This window comes from Saimiri boliviensis, chromosome X (assembly GCF_048565385.1).
Source record: "Saimiri boliviensis isolate mSaiBol1 chromosome X, mSaiBol1.pri, whole genome shotgun sequence".
Taxonomy (NCBI): domain Eukaryota; kingdom Metazoa; phylum Chordata; class Mammalia; order Primates; family Cebidae; genus Saimiri; species Saimiri boliviensis.
In genome coordinates, this window is record NC_133470.1 from 34,579,204 (window position 1) to 34,592,285 (window position 13,082).

A 13,082-nucleotide genomic window follows, 5' to 3' on the forward strand; every position below is an offset into this window, starting at 1 on the left:
TCTACGCAGCAATGATTCCTAATTAAATACCTCTAGTATAGATATCTGATAAACTCTAAACAGTTTATTGGAAGTTTCCTATTCCAAATGCCCTTCTGGACAGGTCTTTGTTGTTGCATCATAAGTACCTTTGTTGTTGCATCATAAGTACCTGGACCTCAACATATCTAAATTGCAATTAATTATTTTTTTTTCTCTTTCAACATATTTTGTCTTGTACTCTCCATAGCTGTGAACATTATTAGCATCAACATCTAGACTTTGCCCCAGTGTTACTGAATCAGGCTCTCTGGAGATAGACCCCCCCAGAAATCTATTTTTAACAATCCACTTAGGCATTGTTATGCACACTAAAATTTAAGACCCTTTGCAGTTCACCATGGTGGAAACCTGAGTCGCTCTCGTCTCTCTTCCATACCACCCACATCTAGGAGGTCACTGGATCTTATTGAGATTATTCTAAAAAAAAATCTCAAAAGTGACTCTTCTTTCCCTTCCCACTGCCACAGCTTTAGTTCCTATTCTCTCCATGGCACTCTTGCAAAAGCCTCCTCATTTTGTCTACCTGACCTTTCCCCTCTCTTTCATCCAATCACTGAGTGCTGGTCTTTCAAAAAACAAATCTAAAATTCAAATATGATTGTGCTGTTCCTTGGCTTTAAAGCATTCAACAGCTTGATGGCATGAGAGCAGTTTTCAGGCTTCTTAAGGTCATGGAATTCTTTCTTCAAATAAAATCCTACCAGGAAATCCAACTTATAGAACAGATGAAAACAGAGCTGCTCTGTTTGAAGCAGGGGTCGGCGCCACAGGCTTGGCCACTCAGCCTCTTTTGCTGTGTTTCCTAAGTAAACATTCCTGAAGATACAGTTTGAAAAACACTGGATAAAGTCCATATTCTTTATTTGGATATCAAATTCCTCCCACTCTGACATCCCCCTTTCTCTTAGCTTTCCGATATTAACCCAGACCCCAGACCTGGAATTAGTCACTATTTCTGCTGGACTAATAGTGTGTTCATATGACTTTTCACATTTGCTGTCTTTACAACCTAGAATTACCACTCTTTTTTTCCTGTTTTTTCCTTTATGTTCTCAAAGCCAAAATTGGGATTTTATGTTTACGTTGTCAAATGTTTTATTTGGCATTTAATTCATTAATTTATTCCTTTGGCAAATATTTTCGAATACCAACTATGTTGCCAAGAGCTGTGAGGTGTTGGGAACACAGGGCTGATCAAGACAAAATGAAATATCCTACAGAGCTTAGACATTAGCAATGAAAACCAAAATCAGCATTTTAAATCAGCATGATGAGTGCTTGTTATAGTCCTTAGCATTGCTCACCAAATATTTCTGATTCCTTCCTCTTGTGGGCAGATGGTAGGACAGCATTCCTGGCCCCTTGTAATTGGGTAGGGCTAAGTGACCACCACTTCTGTTTAAGGAGATGTTAAGTAAAAATAATGTTTTTCACTTCCAGGCCAGGGCAGTTAATTCCTTGTATGAGGCCTTTCAGAACTTCTCTTCCCTCTGGTGTGGCAGCTGACAGTGTTCAAAATGGTAGCTACCTAAACAGACTGACTTTTTGAGGGATTTATAGCATGACCAAGAAATATGAAATAAACCTGTGCTGTAACAAGCTATTGGTAATTTACGAGTTATTTGTGTCACAACATAATCTAGCATAGTATTGCTCAAAATATCTGTGGTGAAGGATAAGGTTGTTTGTTATTTTTATTTTCAACCTGGATAGACAAATATTTTTGTAAAATACAATTAAAATAAATTAACAGACAAAAGAGACATGAAATATATAAACCTTCAAGTATAAATTGTCATTAGATTCAACAGATTTAACATTGTCAAATTGCTATAAAAATTTCTAAGTGCTTATTCTCAATTTCTATACTTACATAATTGCAAACCAGTAAGTTTACAGACCTGCACTGGTCTGCAACCCACACTTTAAATACCACTGCCACTGTGTTAGCCTATCCCAACTGATACAGTGCTATTGTAAGAGAAGTATGAAAATGTGTTGGATAGATACTATGAGTTTCCAATTGTTGCTGTAACAAATCACCACAAATGTATTGTCTTAAAACAAGACAAAATGAGTGTTGAGACTAAAATCATGACATTAGCAGAGTTGCCTTTCTTCTGGAGCCTGCAGGAAAATCTGTTTCCTTGTCTTTTCCAGCTTCTAGAGGCCATCTGCTTTCCTTGGCTTGTGGCTGTTCCTCCAACTTCAAAGCCCATCACCTCAGCCTCTGCTTGTGTCATCACACCTCCTTTTCTGCCTTTAATTCTACTACCTCCCTCTCGTAAGGACCATTGTGATTACATTTGGCTAACTCATGTAACCCAGGAGTAATCACTGGGTTATTCATCTCAAGATCTTTCATGTAATCACATCTGCAAAGTTTCGCCATATAAGATAACATATTCACAGGTTCTGGAGATAAGGACATGGACATCTCTGGGAGCCATTATGCAGTTTGTCATAGATAGCTAAGCTAGACTAGGAGTCAGCCATTTAAGCAGATCCCTATGGACACTTAGGAATTAGGAAATGGAGAAAGGAGGGAAGTATTTCAGGCAGAGTCTTACAAATAGGAAGATCTGAAGGTGAGGAAGATTATGGCTTTTTTAGAGGAATGAAATTCTGAGTGTGTTTAGAGAATAGATACGTGAGAGAGAGAGGTAGGCAAGGACCAAATCATGAAGGGTTTTGTAAACCATAGTAAGCAACTTGAACTCTTAAAGAGCAAAGGGAAGACATCAAAGGGTATTCAATATAAGAGCAACAGTTCTCAAATTTGTATTTTGGAATTGCATATAGTAGAGCCAGAATGGAGACACAAAACTATGATGCTGATGAACCACAGTGGTGTCACCTAATTCACAGCATATTTGAAAACCAAAACCACTATTTCCCACAAAAGCCAGCACATTCTCCAACTTTTCTATTGCTGGCAATGTCACCTGTATTCTTCTAGGATTCAATTCTTAACATTATTTTTGCCCTCTTTCTTTGGCTTCTTACTCTAATCAGTCACCACAACTTATTGGTTTTTGAAATTTTTTAAAGACATAAAAATAAAATATGGTTATATGAATACATCCAAAATAATAAACAATATGGAAATAAGTCTCTTTTCATCCCTTCTCTGACCCCTAACAATCCAACTCTGATCTTCATATGCAACCTGATTCATGATCAGTATGCATTATTTTATACATTTTATTATGCATTTACATTTATTATATACATGCATATATACATTGCATTGTTTTAAATGCAATTGCATTAAAAATCGTAATTTTCTTATTTATTTTCAGCTAACAATATAAATTAGATATTTTCCCTGTCAATATACTTTTAAATGCCTCATTTTAAAATCGAATATTGATATCACTGTAACTTTAGACTATTGCAAAATTTCTACTATTGATAATTACACTATCATGTAAATGTATCTTATAATTTCTTTTCCAAATCTTTCTCTTTTGAAATTTTTATTAAGGGTTTCTCCTAGCCAGCATTTTAAAAGATAGAAGTAGTCTTCTCTAAAAATATCAAAATACATAATGCCAAGAAAATAACCAATGATCTTAAATATTAGGTTGGTGCAAAATTAACTGCAGTTTTTACCATTAAAAGTAATGGCAAAAACTGCAGTTACTTTTGCACCAACCTAGTATCTTTTCCCAAACTGAGAGTTTTGTGAAAATTCATAGTGTACATTACAGTATTATAGACTCTTGAGAAGTTCTATAGAAAAAAATTTTAATTTGATTTAACTCTACATATCCAAATTTTTGTTGAACTACATCACTCGATATGTTTTGGCTGTGTCCCCACCCAAGTTTCATCTTGAATTGTAGCTCCCATAATCCCCACGTGTTGTTGGAGGGACCTGGTGGGAGGTAATTGAATCATGCGGATGGGCTTTCCCAGGCTGTTCTTGTGATAGTGAATAAGTCTCATGAGATCTGATGGTTTTATAAAGGGCAGTTCCCCTGCACTTGCTCTTTTGCCTGCCACCATGTAAGACGTGCCTTTGCTGCTTTTTTGCCTTCCACCATGATTGTGAGGCCTCCCAAGCCATGTGGAAATGTGAGTCCATTAAACCTCTTTTTCTTTATAAATTACCCAGTCTCAGGTATTTCTTCATAGCAGTATGAAAATGGACAGCACTGTTAACAATTCCATAGAATATCTAGTAACATCTTATGGGATACAGTTTCTCCATGAAGGCACTGGGTGGCCTCAAATGTAGTGGTTACAAGCAGGGTCCCTGAAACCAAACTGTTCTGAATTACTTGCTAACCAGTTGACCTTGGGCAAGTTACTTAACATCTCTGTGCCTCAGTTTTCTCACCTATAAAAAATAGGAATGATAGCAATTTGTTTCATTAGGAAGTCATAAGGATTCGTTAAATAAGTGTTAGTGGTTATTATTTGGGGCATTCTGAGGATATTGCTCTTGAAAGATTGGTCTGAAGCTGATAGTACTGTTAACCTTTCTGTTGTTGTTTGGGGAATCAATATCACTATGAAATTAAAAAAACAAAAATCTTAACTATGGGACTCCCATGTGATGTACCACACAGAATTGCCCATATCACAAGTAACTGCTCTGTTGCAAATAAATGCCTGCAGTTCCATAGCATCTGCCCTTGAAGCACTCAGTTTGGGATTCATTGTAAAATTACTACTTTTTTCTCTATCCACAGTATGGCAGTTCTCACCTTTTGACAGTCGTGTGGACTATTGTGCTTGTGGTAATCCAATCACAGCTGTCCTGCAGGATGACTGCTCCTCTATTTGAAAGGCACCCTCAAGGGAATTTTGCATATATGATTTAGCTTTTATTCTAAGCATCCTAAACATCTTTGTAAGTGTGCTGAAAAATCATCTGATTTGTGTTGTCACATGGTGACAAGCAAAGAGAAAATATTATTTCCAATAATTTCATCCCAAGAGCACTCTCAAAAACATTCTATTTTTAAAGCTACATTTCAAGTACACAGTGATGAGATATATTCAGATAAATGCTTTCCTTTGATTCAAATATCAGCCCCTATTATTTTTTATTGTGTGTTACTCAAAACAGATGTTTTTAAAACTTATGTTCATTTGTGAAGCTATGAGAATTTTTTATTATCACATCTTTTTGATAATCAGAAGTTAATGACTTGTCCAAAGTTATCTATGCTGAAAGGCAACAGAATGACATACAAAGCATTTTGTCATATTTTTAAATAGCTTAGCGAAGTTCAACAAGGTTACTGGCCACAGAGGGAAAAATCTACATCTATATTTAAAGAGAGAGATCTGTTTAAGTTAGGAATTGAAGAGTAAAAGAAAAATGAATTTCACCCTCCTAATCTGACTCGTGTTTATGTTTACTAGCCACATTTAATTAAAAGAATAAGAATCAATTACTCATTTTTTCTACTTGATTAAAATGTGTAATGGGTAAGGGATTCTCTAGGTGGAGCTATGAACTAGCTGAAAAGAGACGTGAAATGGTGACATCCTCAGGTGAAGTCATCGCAGCCAAGATGCTGGTCTTCAGTGCAAAGGGTCAGAAATGTGATTTGGTTAGTGCACAACAAACAGAACTTGGGTTCAAACTAAGCCAAATATGGAGAACTCCATAGACAGGACCAGAACATTCACTCCTGAAGGGAGAGCTCTATAGGAAGCCAACTTATAATAAAAAATGTCTGGGAGGAAGTGAGATTGAGCAAGGGGAATTAGCTGTATGATTTCAGTGATTCATGGCATGAAAATTTCCCAGAATGAAGCTCCATCACCTAGCATGGAACATGCGCTAAAGGGAACAAAAAATTATTTTCATTTCCCTTCCCTTTCCCTAATTGGAGTCTGGATGAGCACTGTCATCACCTCGCCCCTTAGATCTTCCTTGTCTATGCCTTGGATCACTGTCTCTTTTTCTTCACCCTGTATTTATCTGGAAGGATTGTGTTATTATTAACTGCATTCCATCTTACTAAATTTATAATAGTCTAGTGCTGCCTTCTGGAGAAAACATCCTGATTTTCTTGATAGAGTTTTGCCTACTTCTGATCTCCTTAGCCACCTGTTACTGGAAAGGGTTCTGATCCAAACCCCAAGAGAGGGTTCTTGGATCTCACACAAGAAAGAATTGAGGGTAAGTCCATAGAGTAAAGTGAAAGCAAGTTTATTAAGAAAATAAAGGAATAAAAGAATGGCTACTCCATATGCAGAGCAGCCCCAAGGGCTGTTGATTACCCATATTTATGCTTATTTCTTGATTTATATGCTAAACAAGGGGTGGATTATTCACGCCTCCCTTTTTTAGACCATACACGTTAACTTCCCAACGTTGCCCTGGCATCTGTAAACTGTCATGGTGCTGGTGGGAGTGTAGCAGTGAGGATGACCAGAGGTCACTCCCATCACCATCTTAGTTTTGGTGGGTTTCGCCAGCTTCTTTACTGCAACCTGTTTTATCAACAAGGTTTTTATGACCTGTATCTTGTGCCAACCTCCTATCTCATCTTGTGACTTAGAATAAGTCTGGGAATACAGCCCAGAACAGGGGTAATGATAATCCTCCCTAACTATTAGGGTCTCTTGTATTCGGGGTAGAGAGGAGCTCAGTCTGCAAATGTCAGCATGGTAAAGTCCATTTATAACTTAAGTTCTGATGAAAGGTGATATCTGGAAGATTAGTAAGTGTTCAGTTTAAGCACATTTTCAGTAAACTTATTTTGCAATTACTACACAAAGAGTACAACAGTAATATATTCCACAACAGTAAAGCAAAATAAGCAAAATTATCTCAAGTAAATTGGAAGGCTTTCCATGAACTGGGCAACTGTTGGAAACAATCTGTTATGGAGTCACTAGCCAATTCCAGTATTTGCCCAGAATTAGAATATTGATCCATATTTTTACATGACATATCCCTTTTGTCTCTTTTGAGCTGCAGTCTGATATCACTAATTGGTTCACAGGAATAAACAGGATTAGTCTAAATTGCAGGAAAAAAAGCTCAAAAAGACAGCTGATAAGACTAGAATTTAATAAAAGGTATTCCATACTTCTTGAAACATAATTTTTCTCTCTCCAGTTTTCCATTTATATTAAAGACAAATCATGGTAAAAATGATTTTCTTGCAAAATAAGCTTTAGGCTTATACTTGGCTTGATTATTTGTATAAAATGCAGGAAGAATAATTATTTTTCACATAGGCTTTTTAACTTGGCTTTGATGCAACTCTGTTCCATAAGGAATCTCAAATAGGACCTTTTTAAAGCTGAGTCCAGCCATGGGTTTATATCTGGAATTACCTGTGAGTTGAGTAAATTCTTCTCTCTTTTTTTTTTTTTTTTTTTTTTTTTTTTTTTTTTTTTTTTTTGAGATGGAGTTTCACTCTTGTCACCCAGGCTAGAGTGCAATGGCACTATCTTGGCTCGCTGCAACCTCTGCCTCCCGGGTTCAAGCAATTCTCCTGCCTCAGCCCCCCAAATAGCTGGAATTACAGGTGCCTGCCACTAAGCCCAGCTAATTTTTTGTATTTTTCATAGAGATAGGGTTTCACTATGTAGGCCAGGCTGGTTTCAAACTCCTGACCTCGTGATCTGCCCACCTCAGCCTCCCAAAGTGCTGGGATTACAGGCGTGAGCCACCATGCCCAGCCAATTCTTCTCTTGAGGTCCCAAGATAACTTGCAGCTCCTGGACCTATTAGAAAGTGACATTCTTTACTTACCAGAGGTCAGAAGCCCTGCCCAGGGACTGTGTAGACAAGGTATGAGACCAGTTTTCCCAAGGGGCTTTTATTGGCTCTATAAGGCAAGTTTTATTCCTTAAAGGAAAACACACCATTCCAGTCAAAGCCTTGGTAAAATAACAGGTTATTCCAATTGTGTCCTGTTGCAAAAGAAAACAGATTCTTATTACACTTATGCAAATAACTATGTTGCCATAAGTTAAAATACTCACAAATAAGTTCCAATTCCAGAGAAGTCGGGTGGAGACAAATAAATATGCTTCAAATTTTGTTCCCAAGATTTTACTTTACTCAACTGTTAAAAGCTGTAAATAGTTCAAAAGAAAAGTTTACTTGATACTGAAAAACAACTCCATCTCAAAAAAAAAAAAAAAGAAAAACAAAACAAAGAATGAGCAACGTTTTAAGCAACAAGTCAAAAAGATCACTTCCATCTTCTCTTAGTTCAATGCATGCTTGATATTAATCCATGCTGTACTGCTTGATATTTATGAACACTTCAGCTTTCCATTAGAGTCCTGAAAGGTTTTTTTTTTTTTTTTTTTTTTTTTTTTTTTTTTTTTTTTTTTTTTTTGAGACAGAGTTTCGCTCTTGTTGCCCAGGCTGGAGTGCAATGGCGCGATCTCGGCTCACCGCAACCTCCGCCTCCTGGGCTCAGGCAATTCTCCTGCCTCAGCCTCCTAAGTAGCTGAGATTACAGGCACGTGCCACCATGCCCAGCTAGTTTTTTGTATTTTTAGTAGAGACGGGGTTTCACCATGTTGACCAGAATGGTCTCGATCTCTCGACCTCGTGATCCACCTGCCTCGGCCTCCCAAAGTGCTGGGATTACAGGCTTGAGCCACCGCGCCCGGCAAGTTTTTTTCTTTATTCTAATGTCATATCCCAATGTTATGAGAAACCTGCATTCAAAAATGCAGGTTGTTAGAGTCCTTTAGCTGATTATAAACCACCTTTTAAAGAGGTTTAAAATAAGATAACAAAGGTGATGGGGATGGAGGCAGCAAACCACATTGCCATGTATGTACCTATGCAACAATCCTGCATGTTCTTTACATGTACCCCAGAACCTAAAATGCAATCATATATATATATGTATATATATATATATATAATATTAAAAATAATAAAAAAACAAATAAGATAATAATTTTCGGTGGATGACAAAATGTCTTAGGGCAGCCACAGTCGAAAAGCATGATTGACAAAGAAATTTCATTACCTCTGTGGCAATGTTGACAATGTTTCCTGTGTGATTTTTATACCAAATAATCCAAATGTCATTTTTATATTCATGTAATATTAATGTTAAACCCTATCCTTCATAAAACTTTAAGAACATAGCTACCCAATTTTAATGTTTGACCGAGTAGATTGTGGTTCACAGATCTGGGGGGAAGCTAAGGGACAGTATCATGGAATGATGCCCAATCACAGAAATCAAGTGAATTACCCAAGGAGTCATCATTCTTAAGAAGCTTTAGAGAGAGAATCCAGGTAACAACCCACGAAAGAATGTGCTCTAAGGCTGGGCGCGGTGGCTCACGCCTATAATCCCAGCACTTTGGGAGGCCGAGGCGGGTGGATCATGAGGTCAAGAGATCGAGACCATCCTGGTCAACATGGTGAAACCCCGTCTCTACTAAAAATACAAAAATTAGCTGGGCATGGTGGCGCACGCCTGTAGTCCCAGCTACTTGGGAAGCTGAGGCGGGAGAACTGCTTGAACCCAGGAGGCGGAGGTTGTGGTGAACTGAGATCACGCCATTGCACTCCAGCCTGGGTAACAAGAGCGAAACTCCATCTCAAAAAAAAAAACAAAGAATGTGCTCCAGAGTTTGGATCAGAGCCAGGGCCTGGTGATTTCCTTATCTGCATATATTTATACTATGAATGTGTGTGTTTATAAATTGTATATATTTTTCTAAGTTATATACTTTATATATATATATGCTATCATTTTTCATGAATTCTTCCATAATGTAATTTTTTTTCTTAGAAGCAGGGTCTCAGTCTATTGCCCAGGCTATAGGGCAGTGGCACAATCCCAAAGCTCACTACAGTCTTGAACTCAAGTGATCCTCCTGTCTTAGCCTTCCAAGTACCTGGGACTACAGATGTGTGCCACCATGCCAAGCTAATTTTTCAATTTTTTGTAGAGACATGGATCTCACTATGTTGCCCAGGTTGGTCTTGAACTCCAGCCTCAAGAGATCCTCCCACCTTGGCCTCCCAAAATGTTGAGATTACAGACATGAGCCACCACACCCAGCCTGTAGCTTAATTTTTTAATTCAGCAATGTTTGTGAGATCTATTTAGGTTACTGCAAGTAGCAGAGGTTCATATTTGTTTCAACAGCAGTGCCTTTTATGTTGTGGGCCTAGTTTTGGGGAGGAAGGAAGAAAGAAGGACGGAACCATCTAAAGGTTCTGACCTGTTATGGACAGTGCAGATTGTGCACTTAGTGTTCCAAAGTGGTGACCCAATTCACTCATCAGTCAGCTGCAAGAGTGGCAATGTGATGCAGCTGGCAGAGAAAGCTAATTGTAGTGGAGAAAACTGAATTTGCATAGAGAACCAAGCATCACCTAAATGTAAATAATATTTCCTGGTTAAAAAAAAGCACTAAATAAGGATTTAATAAATGCGTCTTTACTGTTGTTTACTGTTTTAAAATATAGTTTTTTGAGTTAGGTACAACAAAATTGCAAAATTTGGGCAGTTTTACAAGTACTGTCGGAAAAATAGCCTAATTAAATTTTTCTCTCCTCTTGTTTTCTCCACCGTCTTAGTGTTTTCTGCATACCGTCCCAGTGGATCTGATTCCTGTTCTGAAGAATTGAAGTTGAGCATCGTTAGTTAAATTCAGCTGCTGCCTGACTATACACCACAGCAAAGGCTTTGGATATATTTTTCAGTTAAAACATGATGACTTTCTTGGAGTGCGATCCCAGTGGAGGCTGTTCTATGTATATCCTGAAAGAATACCTAACTACCAGCAGCAATTCTGCAGAGACCTTGTAAAATCAATTTTACACCAAACAACTGAGTGAGTCTGAGTTGGCTGGGGGAATCTTAGTTGTAGATATCAATTCGCACTCTTGAAGATTCAACTATTGCTACTGAGAGCTGCTGCTGATACCATGTCTAAGAACTCCGAGTTCATCAATCTGTCATTTTTATTAGATCATGAGAAGGAAATGATCCTGGGAGTCCTAAAGAGAGATGAATATTTGAAAAAAGTGGAGGACAAGAGAATAAGGTAGTATTCTTTTTATTTTTTCAGACCTCTTTGACTGCTTTCTGTTTGTTTGAAGCAATTTAGATCAGAAATGGGGCAAGTGCAATCACACTGGAGACAGATGTCAGTTAGGAACTTCATGGGTTCTCAGCAGTAGCCCAAACATCAGAAAACTTCTTTGGTGTTTCACCATTTAGCCAGACATGAGGATGAAATTTAGCTAATAATAATGGTGTTGAAGAGAGCACTTAATTTGCTAATAAAGTCATAATTTCTAATGAAGAGGAAGGGCTACCCAAGTTTGAGTACCAACTCTGGAAAATATTAGTCATGTGACTTTGAGCAAGCTACTCAACCTCTCTGTGCCTTGTTTTCCTCATCGGTAAAACATAGATAATTATAGTACCCACCTCATAGACCTGTTGTAAAGATTAAGGAAGTTTGTACATGTGTAGTGCCTGTTACCTAAGTGTTCAATAAATGTTAGCTATTATTTATTTGTAATGCCTTTGTCAGATCAATTTACCGGGTATTTGCCTCCCACACAGCTGGGAGAAGAAAGGGACCTAGAGAGTAAAAAATTCCCATTATACTCCAGAAACCACTTGAATTTTTTAAAATAAGTTTCTTTTGACGAAAGTTGAATGATATGGGCACAGTTGAGTTTCATATCCACTGTAGGCAGAGCTCATATTTTAGCTGGTTTCCTGTGTATGACTTCACTTAGTATTTCATCCAGCATCAATTCTGATTGGTTGCATCACCTGCTCTAATTGGTCACATCATTGTTCTGATCATTTGCAACATCCACTGTGATTGGCTGCTGCCTGTAATGTTTTTGTTTTTTAATATATTTGTATTACCCCTCACCCCAGAAAAAAGGAGCAGAAATAGAGTTCCCTCCTCAGTCACTGCCAACCATGCAATGTGTAGTTTTTGTGTCTTGTATGGCTTCACAAGCCACAATCAGAAGCTTATATTTATTTTACCTGAGGAGAAAATGTGTCAGATTATTATCTTCACATATTGCAAAAATCTTTAATGTACCTAAAGCCACTAGCTTCTTTAGAAATGGAAATACATTTAAATATTCTTGATTGATGTTTATTTCACAGTTAAGAGCCCAGAAGATTCATTTCTCGTTTACCAAGATACTCAACTAATCTTGAAGAAACAAAGGTTTTGATAAAAATTATTGTACTTTTTCTATGCCTAGAATTCAGGTGGCAATAAAACATAGCTAATGACTTTAAAGAAATCATGAATAATATTTTTGACATTACTAGTCAAGTCATTAAAAGTAACTAAATTGTGTAATGCACTGCAAAAAATTATGTTGTTTATAAGGGGTGGCATATTAACTAGGAATTGATGACATTCTAAGGGGAATTAAAAATCACTTTCTATGGGAAGAAACGATTTAATAACTAGATCCCCAGAAACACTGAAGTACAATGAATAGGACTTCATTCAGAATATTTGTTTCTGTCATTATCAAGAACTTGTATTAATTATTATACCCTATATTTCTTTTTCTCATTCAATTTTTCTTCCCTGGTCTTTTCTTATTCCCTATAAGTAAATTCAGCTAAATTGTGTAATATACAATAGAGTATCAAGAATAAAGTCATTGGTTTCCTGGCTCTTCAAACTTTTTTGAGGGTAGCATAAGAAAGGCTCTTTATAAATGCAAGAGATACTTCTATAGAAAGCAGATTTTCTAAAGCTATGTCTTGTCTCTTTGTTCGATCTGCACTAACTGCATTAGATGAGTTGTCTCATTTTGTTCTGAGCTCCTGTAACATGACTCAGGCTCCACCACTCTTAACAGCTTGGTGTATTGAGAAGTCATCCCAACGTGGGTGGCATGATGCTGAGGGTGTATGCTGTTGAATCACACAGCCAGAGTTGAAATCTTAGTTTTGCCATGAAATATTTGTGTCACTTTAAACAAGATGCTTCCATAGACAAATCTAGTTTCCTCATTTTACAACATAAATATTAGTGGCCTCATAAGATTGTTCTAAGGATTAAATAAGCTAATA

General features: G+C 37.3%; 1 protein-coding gene across 6 annotated transcripts in view; it reads left to right on the top strand.

The window, feature by feature from the left end:
• The window catches only part of SYTL5 (synaptotagmin like 5), a 221,133-nt gene that overhangs the window by 104,426 nt on the left and 103,625 nt on the right, over positions 1 to 13,082 (top strand). For all 6 annotated transcript variants that reach the window (XM_039475397.2, XM_074391440.1, XM_074391444.1 and 3 more), the window contains exon 2: positions 10,589 to 11,058. In XM_039475397.2, the coding sequence (XP_039331331.1) occupies positions 10,940 to 11,058 (119 nt within the window). In that variant the 5' untranslated portion in view covers positions 10,589 to 10,939. The remainder of the gene's footprint in view (positions 1 to 10,588; positions 11,059 to 13,082) is intronic.